The following is a 14,821-nucleotide window of genomic DNA, read 5'->3' on the forward strand; positions in this document are numbered from 1 at the left end:
TGTTATCGTCAAGACATTTATGTAAAATATTTTATGAGATATATATGAAAAAATATAAAAAATTTTAAATTAAGGCTTTAACGATTGTATAATCACTATTTGCACAGTCATAAAGAGGACAGATGCAAATGAGAAGAGACCCGTTGAATGATTAATCTCACACAGTAAATGGGGAAACAAAGTTGATAATAACAATTATACCATAATTTTAGAGGAGGTAAGAACTACAGTCATTCCTCAATCTCAACACAAAACAGTAGCAAAACATCAGAGTCAATGCCAAACAGCAACTAAGAGTACAATCATGAATGTACTTTCTTGTCTTACATGACCTGAATATGTAAAATGCCAACTGTCATTTATTGCTTTCCAAGATTTCTTCGCATGAGCAGGAACAAGAAAGAAAGGAGACTGGAAGGAGTGCTATTCATAGAGGGTGACAGATAAATTTCGATTATTGTCACAGGAATACAGTCGAAGTTTCCAACCAAGATTTTTAAGGTGCAACTCCAAGTTTCTCAGCCTCCACCTTGAGAGACTTAAGGTATCTCACAGCTTCATCTAAAACAGTGACAGAATCCATTTGCTCACCGCCTCCAGGCACAATCCCTCTCAGTACCCTGATCATTCTCTTCATTTCCCAGTGCTTAATTTCAGGGTTGCTGCAGTGACCATGGGTCCTAGACGACTTTTGAACAGATGATGATGATCTCTTCTTTGATTTTGAGCCATAACTGGAGCAAGTGTCACAAATACTTTCATAATTTTCGTTAGTCCTTGCTGTGCTGACTTCTTCCTCATCACGGTCATCTAGCTCTTCTCCATCCAAGCTCAACAATGCATTGATGTCCTCAGAATCCTCTTCAAAAGGAGATGATAACTCTCCTTCCACAGGATTAACCTCGTTTTTCTCAGAGTCTCGATTATAGGTAGCATGAACATTCCAGCCAGGGCCACTAAATTTGTTGGCCATTGCAGGATGGAACAAAATTCTGCTCTGGTTATCAGTCTGATCAAAGATAATGAAATTCTTTGGGCAAACCTCAGAGGGTTGCAGTTCAACTCTTTCAAAGGGAGTTATCTGCCTAGCACCGGAAGGTAAAACTGCATCAAGAGGACTATGCAAATAAGTGTCAACTGCTTCATGCACCAAAGGGAGAACGAACTTCTCAGGGTAAATATACTCGTGATTCTGCATGGCAAAGTTCAGTTCCTGATCAGTAAGCTCCCAGCAAGTGATTCTGTCTTGGCCTTTGCAACTGGCAATTTATTCTCTCTTAAAGCTGACGGAAGTTGCTAACGGAAGGAAAGAAAGAAAGTAGGCACTAAGCTGAATGCATTTTAACAAAAGATGGCTGCTTCCTCCAATCAACACTAATTATCTCTTCCGCAGCCTTCCAGTAGATGACGCCAACACAAGGAAAATACTCCCTAAACCAACGTCACTTGATTCTAGACTACGTAATAGGTTTTAGCAACTGACGGAAATACTCAGCCTGCAAAAGAAAAGGGTATGTGACATCAATATACAACAATAAAAAGGAGAAAAAAGTAGTCAAATTGTTGCAGAGACAACTAGTAAAACCAGTGCAGTTTATCTTAGGCAGGTTTGAGAATTGAACTTTAGTTTTCAAACTAACAGCAATTCAATTTACACAACCAGAAAACTTAAGCTCGACATGAAGTTATATATTTCAGAACCTTGTCCAAACACCACATGTTACTTTCTAAAGCCACTATAACAACGAGAGATATCCAAGCTCGCTTATCCTTCAAAGTTTTCAAAATATGAAGTCTCTTCCTCACAACATACTTTTCCAGTCTTACACAAATTCTGTTATAAAAAATGTCATCTGCTACACAAACTTTGCAAAAATCCATCCCACCCGGAAACCCAATAAAAGGAAGTGGAAGAATTATTCACCTGGCAAACTTGCGTTAGTTGGTAGTGTGCAGCGAATCCAACATTCATTTTAATCTGCCCAACTTCTGTCACAGCTTGGGTTCTCTTTGTTGTTATTGCAACGAACATTCTCAATCCTCCCCCACAATTTTAATAAAGAAAAAAACGCTAAGAAGATCTAATGAGACTTTGCCTACAGAAGAAAGAAACCATATAAGGATTCAGAGGTGATGAGAAAACAATACGCAACATAGGAAGAAGACATAACATAAGGCTCCATGTAATGGGCAGACTGTATGAAACAAGCCTCCATTGTTTCATAAATTTTGTCCTAACAGGCCAAAGGATCCACAGAATGTTTCCATCAAATGGGAACAAGTTTTGTGATTCCAAATTTCAAACAATAGGCATAAAAAAATAGTTCTAAATATTCAAGGCCATAGAATCCACTCTGGTTAAGTTTACCTTTTGAATATATAATTGGAGACAAACCAAGTGATAAGCAAAACTAATGGTGAACATTACTACAGCAGCAAATAAGGGGGGCATACTTCTGACCTGAATTAATTAAATTACTGAATCACGTGAAAGAATACCACCAAGCTAACGCAGTTCCTATTGTAATCCACAAATAAGGATGTCCACGGCATCTTTGACCCAATCAGAATATCAGAATAAAAACCAAGCCTTTCTCCTGAAAGTAAACAGAAGGCTTGATCAAAATACAAAAACCACTACTACGGAGAACAAATAAATGAAATGTACTTCACACCCAATATTAGTTTCGAGAAAATGAAGTTTAAAAAAGAAGAAGAAGTACAATGATCATCTCAGAATAGAATCAGCAGGCATTATAAGTCAGAAAAACAAAGCCCTCCCCAACAAGTTAAACGCAATCTCGAACACAGGGCTCGTGATGTGAAATTCAAACCCCTTAATGTTAAACAATATCCTCACCAAGTATAGAGGCAAGTCCAAACATTTTGCTTATAAATTTGACCCGACACCATATCAGTTAACAAATTTCAGATTAAAAACCCTAGTCACCACTAAATGCTGCGACTTTCCCATACAGAAGATTAAGTCCTCTGAAAAACAAATTATGCAGGAAAAAACTTCGAAACAAGCTTTGATCTTCATAGCATGAAAATTCCCAGCATGCAACAGTAACAACAATTGCTTTCAATGATTCATAAATTGGAACGAATTTTAATAAGCAACTGGGAAATAAACTGAGTCACAGACATAAACTTTCTGATGATGAGGAAGATCAGGCAGAAACCCAAGCTAAGGAAAGATCAGATACACTTAAATTCCACAAGATTTTTTACTGAAGAAGACGCTCTAGAGAGAGAAAGGAAAGCAACACAGAGTGAGAGAGAAGTTCATGCCGATGCAAATAACTTTTTTCATGGTGGTCATAGGGATGCGTGCTGCCAGATTAAGACAGACAGAGAGAGAGAGAGGAGTCAAAGCCGGTCGATGTGAACCGTTGGATGGGATAAGGGTACATCTCTGGAAATGCCCTTCCGTGTATCGCGGGTGTGATGGTGACCGTTGGATGAGAGCACGCGTGATGGAGGAGTGGGGACCACTGGGTTTGACGAACGGGTACCAAGAAAATAGGCTCATGCGAACTTAGTTTAATTATTGGCCCTCATTCATTTCTAAAAACTCTACTTTATGCTTCCAAACTATAGATTCCATCCACACTAATTGAAATAATTAGATTGAGTTCATGTCATACTTTGATAATTTTTTTAAAAATATTTTAAACTAATTTTATATAGTATTTCCTTCATCTCAAATTATGGAATATTTTAAAAGAGATGTGTTATCTTAAAATATAAAAACATCTTAAAAAGATTAAAATTTATTAAATAAATTTCATTTAATATTATCTTTTTTTCTCTCTATTTAATATCAATTAAGTATATATTTAAGATTATTAAATGAAGCATATTTTTAAAATTTTATATTTTTATTTTAAAATAATAATATTATTAAGTATATTTAATAAGGTGTATTGATATGTGAAATTTTATTTAAAAATATTTTATAATTTAAGATAGAGGGAATAAGTTATAAAAGTTTTAATATATAAATTTGTAATGAATATCTAAGCTGTGGATTGTGACCTTGTAAGATTGGCCCAAAAAAATCGTGATGTTGTAAGAGTTATGTTTCTGGGGAGATAGACTTCCCTTCTTTGTTTGGGTCAATGAATATAATTAGATGGTTTGGAGTCACAATACAATACTTTGACTTTGATGGCACGCGGAGCATGCTCAACTTTTTTTAACAAACAAAAAATTAGGAGTTAAATTTTATTGATATTTAATGTTGGGGGTGTGAAATATGGGTTAACTTGACAGTGAAAAACTCTTACAACAATTGTAATTGAATTGAAAAGGGGATATATACATGAAATTTTTTATAAAATTAAAATCTTTTTATTTTTATTAAAAATAATATCATACTTATTTATATATGTTCTCTTTAATCGTTAGGTCATCTCAATGTAAAAATGATGAAAAAAAGCCTCAAAAGTTCGCAAGTGTTACTTTTAAGTAAAAAATATATTATTTAAGTTACGATGTAGTATCTTATTCACTCATACATATTCTTTTTAGCAAGCATTGTGAAATTTAAATGAGGAGTAAGTCTGCTAACATGATTTTTCAAAAAAACAAATTACAAAGTTCAAACATTTAATTTTCCTTAACTGTGTCATTGTGGTTGTCTGATTGATTCAATTACCATTAGTTTAAATTTAATTTAAAACCTATAGAGGATGTTGCCTTGTTTTAAACCCCACTTATTAGCTTTTGATTTTGTCTTTTTTGTTGGTAATTTAATATTTTATATTATTTGTTTTTAAAATTTGAGTTTAATACACACTAAAAATTATTCTAATAAAAGTTTTACATATCTGATAGCAATGTAGACTGTACATTATTATTATTTTTAACTGATTTCTGTAATATAGTTCCTTATGGATCTAATGGGCAATATGCCTCTATAAAATCAGGCGACGTGACATGTTTAATAAGTAAAATTTTTAACATCAAAATGACATCATTATACACCTCACTGTGATGTCACTTTTCATAGTATTTGATAAATAACAAATCATATACTCCTTTTATTTAAAAATATAAAATATTTTTTAAGAAGTTAAATGTTAAAAAATATAAGATATGTTTAGTCTTTTAATGTATAATTATTACTTTTTTTAAAAGTGCCCCTATTGATAATAACTTATATTTATTGTAAGGTATTTAATAGATATAATATAAAAGATATGATTAATTAAAAAAATAGGTAACTATTTTATTAAAAGGTGAGATTCAATTAAAAATATTTTATATTTTTAATAGAGGGAGTAACAAATTCAAGTTGGCTTGAGAGATTGATATTGAGATTCTCATTTCTCTGACAGGTAATTAAAAGATTTATCTCATAACTTCTTTGTATGGAGCAAAAACCTAACTTAGAAAGGGAAAGGGGATCTACTTTTTATATTTTATATCCTGAAAAATTGGTCTCTATTATTGATAGAATTATTTTCAAACCCACAAAAATAACTATATATATCATTATTAATTATAAGACAAAAGCAATATAGCTCGCTTCAAATTGTGTGCAACACATCTATGATATATCTTAACTTCAACTTTGTTCTTGTTTTGGCCGGAAAAAAATTTCTTCTTGTTTCATTTAATATGATTGAGGAGCTTTTATTAAAAATAAATGGAACGCTGCTGAGCTCCTAACTCTAGGATATTTGGTTATTTTATTTTATTCTTATTTATGGTTTTTGAAATATCTCTTCACCAAACATCCAACAAGAATATTTTTCTAATTATTTTTCATTTCATATATATATAGATATATATCAAATACTATAAGTTTATGATATAATATTCAATTTCATTATTATCTCATTTTCTATTATTTTAAGATTGGGAGAATTTTATTTTAGAATCAATGTAAGGGCATATTTTTCAATGATATTCAAATATTTTTGAAATAACATTGCAGGTTTTGAAGACCAACACCAAATTAAGTCTTATAGGTAAAATGACAGTATTACCACTAGTTTTAAACAAAAGTAAATAGCATATGAGAGAAGTCATGTTTGCAAGTAACATTATGAAATTGACAAACAACCATAAGGCAATTTATAAGTAATGTTAGACATTTTATAAGTGATATTAGTAATTTAATAAGTTATAGATGATTTTACACAGGATAAATATTGCACAAGTAATATTCTAATCTTAATAAATAATGTAAAGATATTTATAAATGAGATTTCACAATTTACAAGTACAATTAAGAGAATTTACATTAAATTGAAGATAAGTGCATCATCAACTTTACAAAACATTTTACTTGTGTAGTTAGTAATTTAACAAGTCATGTATGAATTTATACATGCTAGATATTTGACAACTAACATTGCAAACTTAGACAGGCAACACAAGGTAATTTAATTTACAATATTAAATGTTCTATAAGTGACATTTGTAAGTTCACAAGTCATGAACAAATTTACACAAGATGAATATTTCACAAGTAATATTCCAATTTTAGCAAGTAATGTGAGAAAATTACATTAACTTGAAGACGAGAAACACTATCAAACTTTACAAAATATTTGATGCTGATATTTGTGATAGTACGTAAAAATGCACCATAATGAAATCAAGCCACTTCAGTTAAATGTATAAAAGAACTTATATATTGACACATTTAAAAGACTATAACCCATCACAAATATATTATATATATATATATGAATTGTGTATATGTACATATGAGTTGTTTCCCCAATAACTAGGAAATTTAAATTGGGTTGTATTCATATACAAGATAAAGAGCGCCTATGCTTTATTGCACTGTAGGTATAGGCAAACGTTGTATAAATGAGGGTGGTGGTTCACTTTGAATAGGAGTAGGTAGATTTAAACTTTTATATCCAAATCCCATAATGGTGTAGGAGTGAGCTAATTTCATCCAAAAGTGTTTGATATATCCCTCAATCAACAAGTTTTATTAATTAATTAAATTAAATTAACAAATCATATCAAGAATTCAACAAGTTGTGCAAGAATTTTACAATTAGGAGTAAATATTAAATAAATATAATAATTGTTATGACTTGCACTCGTTAGCCGTTAAAACGTATGGTTGTCTAAACTATTTGTTATTCTTACACTGGTCGTCCCTTATATTATCAATTTCTCACTTATAATTCCACCATCATATATACCTCATTGGGCACACATGACTTCTTTTTCAATCAATTAAAAATGCGAAGTGTAATTACTACAAAGAGGTAGACCTTTTAGGCCAAAAAACTTATTAGCAGAGATAGAGAAATCACATAAAAGAAAAAAGCACAAAGAAGGGGAAAATAAGAGAAAAACGATTACTGGAAAAAAAGAATGAGCTTACAAAATTCCTTTGCACGTTACCCTTTGAGACCTTCATACAAAAATCAGTAATGGGGAGGAGAACTTTAAGACCTTCGATGATATACATAAAACATGTTCAACCATTAAACAAATGCGCAGTGGAGGTGCCTTTGATTTCAATTGAAGGGTGCATTTGACTTTACTCAGAAATTAAAGTGGAGTAATCAAACAGCTTTCAAGTTTTCAAATGGGGTCTAACCATGAGAGAAGGCATGGCTGGGATGTTGGATTCATTCTTTAGTGGATAGCTATTTTCATTTTACATTTAGGGGCAACTAGGTAATTTCATAACAATAATTATTTCGTTTGGTCTTTTGGTAAAATTATCTTGTTTCAAGCAGTCCTAGTGAAATTCTCCATTTTAGATTCCTTTTACTCTACCCCATTCAATGTTAAAATTAAAGTACATTGTCTACAAGAAAAAATAGTTATTTAGTCCCTATAATTTTGTGTTAGTTGTAATTTAATTTCTGAACTTTAACTCATGTATATATAATTCATTCATTATTATTTTAACTCGTTGTAATTCAATTTTTGAACTTTGCCTCTTGCAACTTAGTTCCTATTGTTGTTTCAACTATTTAAATATTGTTCCCTAAATTTTAAACAATAAAATTATAAATATTAAAAATATTTTAAACTTTTAATATTTATAACATTTATAAAGATTAAAAAGGTTTATCATTTAAAATATTAGTAATAAATTTTAACATAATTTTAATTTTTATAATTTTACATTTTTAAGATGATGGATAAATGTTAGATGATTAAAAATATAAAGATTAAGTTATAGCAGTCAAAATTTTAAAATTTGGTTACCATCGAGTTTAATACTGAATTATAATAAGGTCAAAATTTAAAAATGAGTTACAATTAAATCAAAAGTATAAAAAATAAATGATCAGTTTTTCCTTATCTATAAAAAAGAGCAGGGTGAATGTTGTAAAACTCTTTCTCTTGTGAAAAGGTACAAGAAGATTAGGTACTACTATTAATAGAGACTCAATCCAGCTAATTGCTATATATGAATTCAAAGGACAAGCAATTCTCTATATGCAACAATTACTTAACTAATTTCCCAGTGTCAAGAGATCTCTCTATAATAATCTGGACAAGTTTAAAAAGATTTTAACCATCCATAAATAGAGAGCTCTCCTGCAATTTCTCTCACCATTTTCCTTTGTTTGGATGAGGGGGGAAAATAGAAAAGAAAAAAAATTAGGGAATTTTACTTAAAAAAAATAGTTAAAAATTATTATTTTAAACATTTCTCTTCCTAATTTTTTTCCTCCTCCATATTTTCGTCTCACTTCCCTCCATCCAAACTATATGGGGGGGCTTTTCTTTTAGTCATAAAACGTGTTTTTATTTCATGAAGAGAAACCAGATTTCAAGTGTGCGCAAAATTTGAAATAGAAATTAAATGATTATCTATGTACATCACCATGCATATAAATATTGATTCTTCTTTCTTTTCCCCCTAAAAAATATAATAAGCATGGTTTTACACGATTCTAGTTTTAAGGTTAGTGCTTAGGGCTGACTATTTAAGAGAAGCAAGGGACAAAAGCTTTTGTGAACTCAGGTAGTGGGTTATGAGTCACTAGCTTGAAAGTCACTTTATGTCTCATAAAATTAATTAATAGCATAATATTCTCTCTTGCTTTTTCTTCTTTGACAAATGGATGAGCCAATTAACGATAAACGTATATATATAAAGCCTTTTCATGCTTAATGTCCCATAAAACGCCAATTTTTAATGATCGAGTGGAAGAATAATTCCCCACGTCTTTCTGATTTTTTTTCCCCAAAAACATATCCAATCCAGAAATATTCCTAATAGAATCTCTCTCCGAGTCAGAAAACTCATTTTGTTAGCTGTATTTACTCCACAACAATTTTCGAGAATATCTATATTTTATATATTGACCCATCAATTAACGACATACATACATACATACATACATACATACATACATATATATATATATATATATATTGATATTGATTATTTAAAAAAAAGGACTGTCACCATTTAATATTTTTAAATTTAAGACCATGTGAATAAAGAAAATGCTTCTGAAAGAGTTATTTTCAATTAAACCAAGTAATTTAAATTTAAAACAATAGCTTTATATATTGTATAAGTTAACTATATAAAAATATACTTTTCTAAGTATGAAATTTAATATTTGTAAGTGCAGTCCATAAACCATATAATTCCATAGGTAGTGATCAAATGGACTCACTGGTTTGTTATTAACAATCATTTATAACTAATTCATAGGAGTCAAGAAAAATTAGTTACATAATTGAAATTGTTTGCAAATTACTCTGTTTTTTTTTACCCCTAATAAATACCATAAATTTAAAAAATAAAAATTATTTATCTTTTCAATGAAAATTGAGAAGAACGGCATATTTAAAGTTAAGCAATTGATGCTAAAGCAACTCTTTTAAAAAGTTTTTTATCCGTGACCATAAAATTTTTCTAGAAAATGATTTATATATAGAATTGGAAGTATATTATTATTGTTGTTGTTGTGTTGTTGTTATTATTATTGTTATTTGATAACATTAACACTTATTGTGTCATCATTAATTGATTTACTCGCAAATAAAAAATTATAATAGAAGATTAATTTAATAAGATAGATATCTCTAATTATGTACAATAAATGTTTTATTGAAGAGTATTCGTTCCCTTCATGGACCAACCATAAGGCTGTTTATTTTTGTTCTCATTTTTATTTTTAAAATTATTGTAATACAGATTTTAGAATTGTTTTTTAAAACAACATAAAATGAAAATCTTTTTTGATTATGTTTATCTAAAAGCAGTTTTAGAATTAAAAATAAGTTAATAATGATGGTTGCAGATGACCAATGATGTTGATTTATTTATAAAATTTGTCTCGATAACTGTATTTCTAATGATCAAATGTAATGTATTTTAAAACTTAAAAGAATGAAAATAATTTAAAGTTGTTTCTATTTTTTATTTTTAAAAAAATAAAAATAAATTTGGAAGTAATTAAATCCAACATGTTTGTTCAAATAAGTTTTTAAATTTTAATTTTTTAAAAAATAGTTTTAAAAGATAGAAAACAAATTGCCCAGGGTACCCAATTTTTTTAAGTCATTATCCCCTTTTTATAATACCTTTTAATATTCTAAGATGTTTAGAATACCTTTATACACATAACTCTATTTAGTGATTTTTTCCAATCTCCAATAAATTATCTTATCATTAAATAGAAGGAAAAACATTTAATTAGGATAAAAATTAAAAAAAAATATTTAGCTATAAGCCACTCTCTTAACTTGATATTAGGGGTGAAATTAAGTGAGGCCCCTATCAGAGGCCTACACTCTGGCTTATTTACTATTTTAGGTCCAATTTAGCTTGTTTATTAAATAGACTTAGATCAAGTTTAGGCTTTTAATTATGCTCATTTAGTAAATAAGTCAGGTCTAACCTACGAGTTCAACAAGCCTGCCTATTTACATATGCATTATGTAATATATTACACACACATTGGTTTCACAATTTAATTCTTAATCAATCTATTTTTTTATAATTTTTAGTTATATTTTCAATCAGATTGAATTTATATATTAATTTTAATGCTATTATTTTATCATTGTATTGTATTATTTATTTGTAAGTTGATTTTAATGCTATTATTTTATCATTATATTGTATTATATTTGGTAAATTCTTTTAATTATTATATATTATAATTGATAAATTAAATTATATATTTATAATAATAGTTCTAAAGTATATTTAAAATTAAATGCAAGTTTATTTAAAAGCTTTCTTTTAAATAAGCTTTCAAGTCAAACCAAACTTTAGGTACATTTAAATCTCTAACTTATCACACAAATTCAGATCTATTTAATCAAAACTTAATTTAACACATCTTATTTTCACCCCTACTTAAATATCCGTGATCTTAATAATTGAGTATTATTTTTAGGGAGGGAGGGTGAATACATGACATGTCTTGTGTATTTATTAGTCCTTTAGATCAAAATGCTTCATGATACAATTGCGAATTTTTGATGCTGCCTGACCAGTGACAGCGTAAAAGCAGGGATCAAAATCTAATTCAAAAAAAAGTACAATAGCATGTTCCTATATTTTATTGATGTTGTGTTTTTAATTTCTATAATTTTATTTTGTTATTTCAAATCCTTTTAATTTGATTCATATGCAAAGTTAGTTTCTATAGTTTTAAAGATATACATAAGAATCATAAGCCAGCAGTGATCACAAGATTAATTTCTTTAACGTGTACTTGACTTTGTTAACTTCTTGTTGATATATATTTAATTTCCTATTCATCTTTTATGTCATGTTGAAGTCAAATGTAATAAAAAGCCTTTCTCCTCTTACCTTTTAGTTTTAATCATACATAATTAATTTATTTGTATGTTAGATATTTTTTTACCATCTCAACAAAAGATTAGTACTTAATATAATTATATTAAAATTAGTTTTGTTGGTGCCAGTTTATGGTTTGTGTGTGTATTTTTAAAATATAAGAATTAACGTTGTAAATAATCAAACTGAAAAATTGAGAACAATAAAATAAAATTATAAAGACTAAACAAAAACACAATTAAAGTACATAATCTAAATATATTTTTTCAAGAAGAAGCCCATTCTATTCTTTTCTTTTCTTTTCTTTTTCTTTTTTTGGAGTTTTGGCTCAGCCATGATAACTTGCAATGTGATCCCACGTGTGTCATCACACATTGTATAATACTATGAAGCATAAATATTGTATAAATGGAATCATTTATTATATTTGATATTTATCTAATGGCACTTTTTATTAGTTACACGCAATTACATGTAAACAATGATGAATGATGATCCTGCGCATGAAATAAAATGCATGTTGTCAAAAATAGCACTAAAAACCATAGAGAAAATATGGAGCTCCTTCTTTTTTCACCAGGACTTGAAAAAAGAATTATTAGGCCCCATAGATTTTAATATTAAAATAGGCAATTTTTTTTTTATTGAGGCAATTTTGTCTTTTTGATTGATTTTTCTATTTCATTCCATCTCTCTGTTTTTTTTTTCCCCGTGTTTTCCATGACATAAAAAATATAAGGTTCACAATATAAGTCATATTTTTTAAAAAAAATCTTACACGTATCCAGAAAAGAAAGTAAAAAAATTGAACAACTTGTTAAGTAAATTTACATTCCTTCCACCATTTTTCAAAATCAAGAATAAAATAGAAAGAGCGTCATTAACGTCATTAAAAAAAATAGCATCACTAATATACCTAAACATTAATTGTATTTTAAATCGAAGGAGTGTGTGTATATGTATATATATTTTTTTTCATTCTATCATGTTCATATATTATTATGCAATTTAATAGCTAAATGGGCCTCACGTTTTTGTGTCGAGGCCTTTTTTTGGTAGACTGTGGATTTTGTACTTGGTTGTATGTTTAGAGCTTAACCCATTGAATTATCAAGGCCCAATCCAATTTCTTTCCCATCAATATATATATATATATATATATAAATCACTACCCATTTCATTCGTCGACGCGCGCATCATTTACTGCTTTGTTTATAATTTTTACCGGGGGGAAAAACAGCTTTGTTTATGGAGATGTCTTTTTTTCTTCGTTCGATCGTCTTCGGTTCATGTTAGCTCGACACACTCACACTCCTTTCAGTTGCTACGATCGACTGGTAACAGCCCGTCGCACTCTCAAAATCTATGTCTTGTTTTTTTTTTTCAAAAAAAAAAAATCCCCAAATTTTTTAAGTATTTAGGAGAATTAATTTGAAATCTTTTCACGGTAATCAAAAGCCAAAGCTTATAATCTCCTCAGCAGGTAAAGACGAGAGACCGGAGCTTGGTAGAAGGTTGCTGAAAGTTGATCGTTGACCCTAAAAATCGCTATTACATGGATGCGACCGTTGCTTTAATGCTTATAGAAGCTTCAATGATCGTACTGGGTTTATTAATTTCTAAAGCTATAAGATTCATCTCTCCCCAGTTCATGACTGCGGGTAATTTCTTCTGAATAACCCCATCGTTCTTCAAATTAATTCCTGCCAACCCAATATTGATGGATTGTTTGTTTCTATATATAGTTGTAAAGATGCTGCCGCGCTTCAATTTCAACGGTTTCTTCCCCTTCTCATACTAGGGTAGCTTCTCCTGCTACCAAGTATGATGTATTCCTTAGCTTTAGAGGGGAAGACACTCGTGACAATTTCACAAGTTATCTCTATGGAGCACTTTGCAATGCAAACATTCATACTTTTATGGATCACAAACTTGACAAAGGAGATCAGATTTCACCAATTCTCTTGAGAACAATAAAGGAATCCAAGATATCTGTGATTATTTTCTCGGAAGATTATGCTTCCTCAACGTGGTGTATGGATGAGCTTATTCACATATTGGAATGTAAGGATAAATATGGAAGGATTGTAGTGCCGATTTTTCTACAAGGTAGATCCATCAAATATACGGAAACAAAGTGGGAGTTTTGGAGATGGATTTGCTAAACTTGAGCAAAGATTTAAAGACAACCAAGTTAGATTGCAGAAGTGGAGGGAAGCTTTGATCCAATCAACAAGTCAGTCTGGATGGGATTCAAAGAATATCAGGTAGCTTTATAAATGTTTCCTTCTAGTCATTGCTTTTAGATATATTCATTTTAATTTCTATGATTCAACCGATATGTCATAGCTGTATTTTTCCTATGCTTATTAAATATACGTTCCTTTTCTTTTATTTGCATTCGTCCTAGGCCTGAACCCAAACTTATTAAGAAGATTGTCAAAGACATCTTGGGCAAGTTGAAACATAAGTCATTGGGTCATTTTGAGGGACTAGTTGGGATTGATCATCATATTGAAAATATTGAAGAACTTTTATCCAAGGCTCGCATTGTGGGAATATGGGGCATGGCTGGTGCAGGCAAGACGACACTTGCTAAAGCTCTTTTTCAAAAGTTGAGAGCAAAATTTGAAGCTTCCTCCTTTGTTGAAAATGTAAGAGAACGAGCCAAGATTGGATTGGACAAGTTACAAAGAAAATGTGTTAAAGAATTATTGAAGGACAAAGAGATTGACACATATGACAAAATCGTCTTTTGTGAAGAGTAGACTACAACGCAAAAAAATTCTTTTGATACTTGATGATGTGGACAACTCAATAATGGCTGAAGATTTGACAAAGGTGTGTGATTGGTTTGGGAATGGAAGTAGAATTATTATCACATCAAGAGACATGCAAGTGCTTAAAAATGCTTCTGCATCTAATGCTTATCATATTCCACCAATGAATTTCCATGATGCCTTTCATCTCTTCAGTTTGAAAGCGTTCAAGCAAAATGAGCCATTCAAAACTTATGCAAACTTATCAAAATCAGTAGTGGATTAT

General features: G+C 29.8%; 1 protein-coding gene and 1 pseudogene across 1 annotated transcript; one reads left to right on the forward strand and one right to left on the reverse strand.

The window, feature by feature from the left end:
• Positions 1-182: 182 nt before the first annotated feature.
• LOC129300640 (transcription factor bHLH144-like) lies at positions 183-3,306 on the reverse strand. The gene is made up of 4 exons (XM_054939209.1): positions 3,149-3,306; positions 2,462-2,597; positions 1,925-2,096; positions 183-1,496 (listed from the first exon to the last, which is right to left on the reverse strand). Exon 4 carries the CDS (start codon positions 1,196-1,198, stop codon positions 497-499), a length of 702 nt encoding a protein of 233 aa, XP_054795184.1. The 5' UTR covers positions 1,199-1,496; positions 1,925-2,096; positions 2,462-2,597; positions 3,149-3,306; the 3' UTR covers positions 183-496.
• Positions 3,307-13,546: 10,240 nt separating this feature from the next.
• LOC129300643 (disease resistance protein RPV1-like) lies at positions 13,547-14,547 on the forward strand (annotated as a pseudogene).
• Positions 14,548-14,821: the final 274 nt, after the last annotated feature.

This window comes from Prosopis cineraria, unplaced genomic scaffold (assembly GCF_029017545.1).
Source record: "Prosopis cineraria cultivar Desert tree isolate PC_DT_omini unplaced genomic scaffold, ASM2901754v1 PC1688, whole genome shotgun sequence".
NCBI lineage: Eukaryota > Viridiplantae > Streptophyta > Magnoliopsida > Fabales > Fabaceae > Prosopis > Prosopis cineraria.

What these genes read in the sequence shown, in the direction of transcription:
- LOC129300640 (XM_054939209.1), bottom strand. Translation starts at nt 1,198, where the DNA reads ATGCAGAATCACGAGTATATTTACCCTGAGAAGTTCGTTCTCCCTTTG.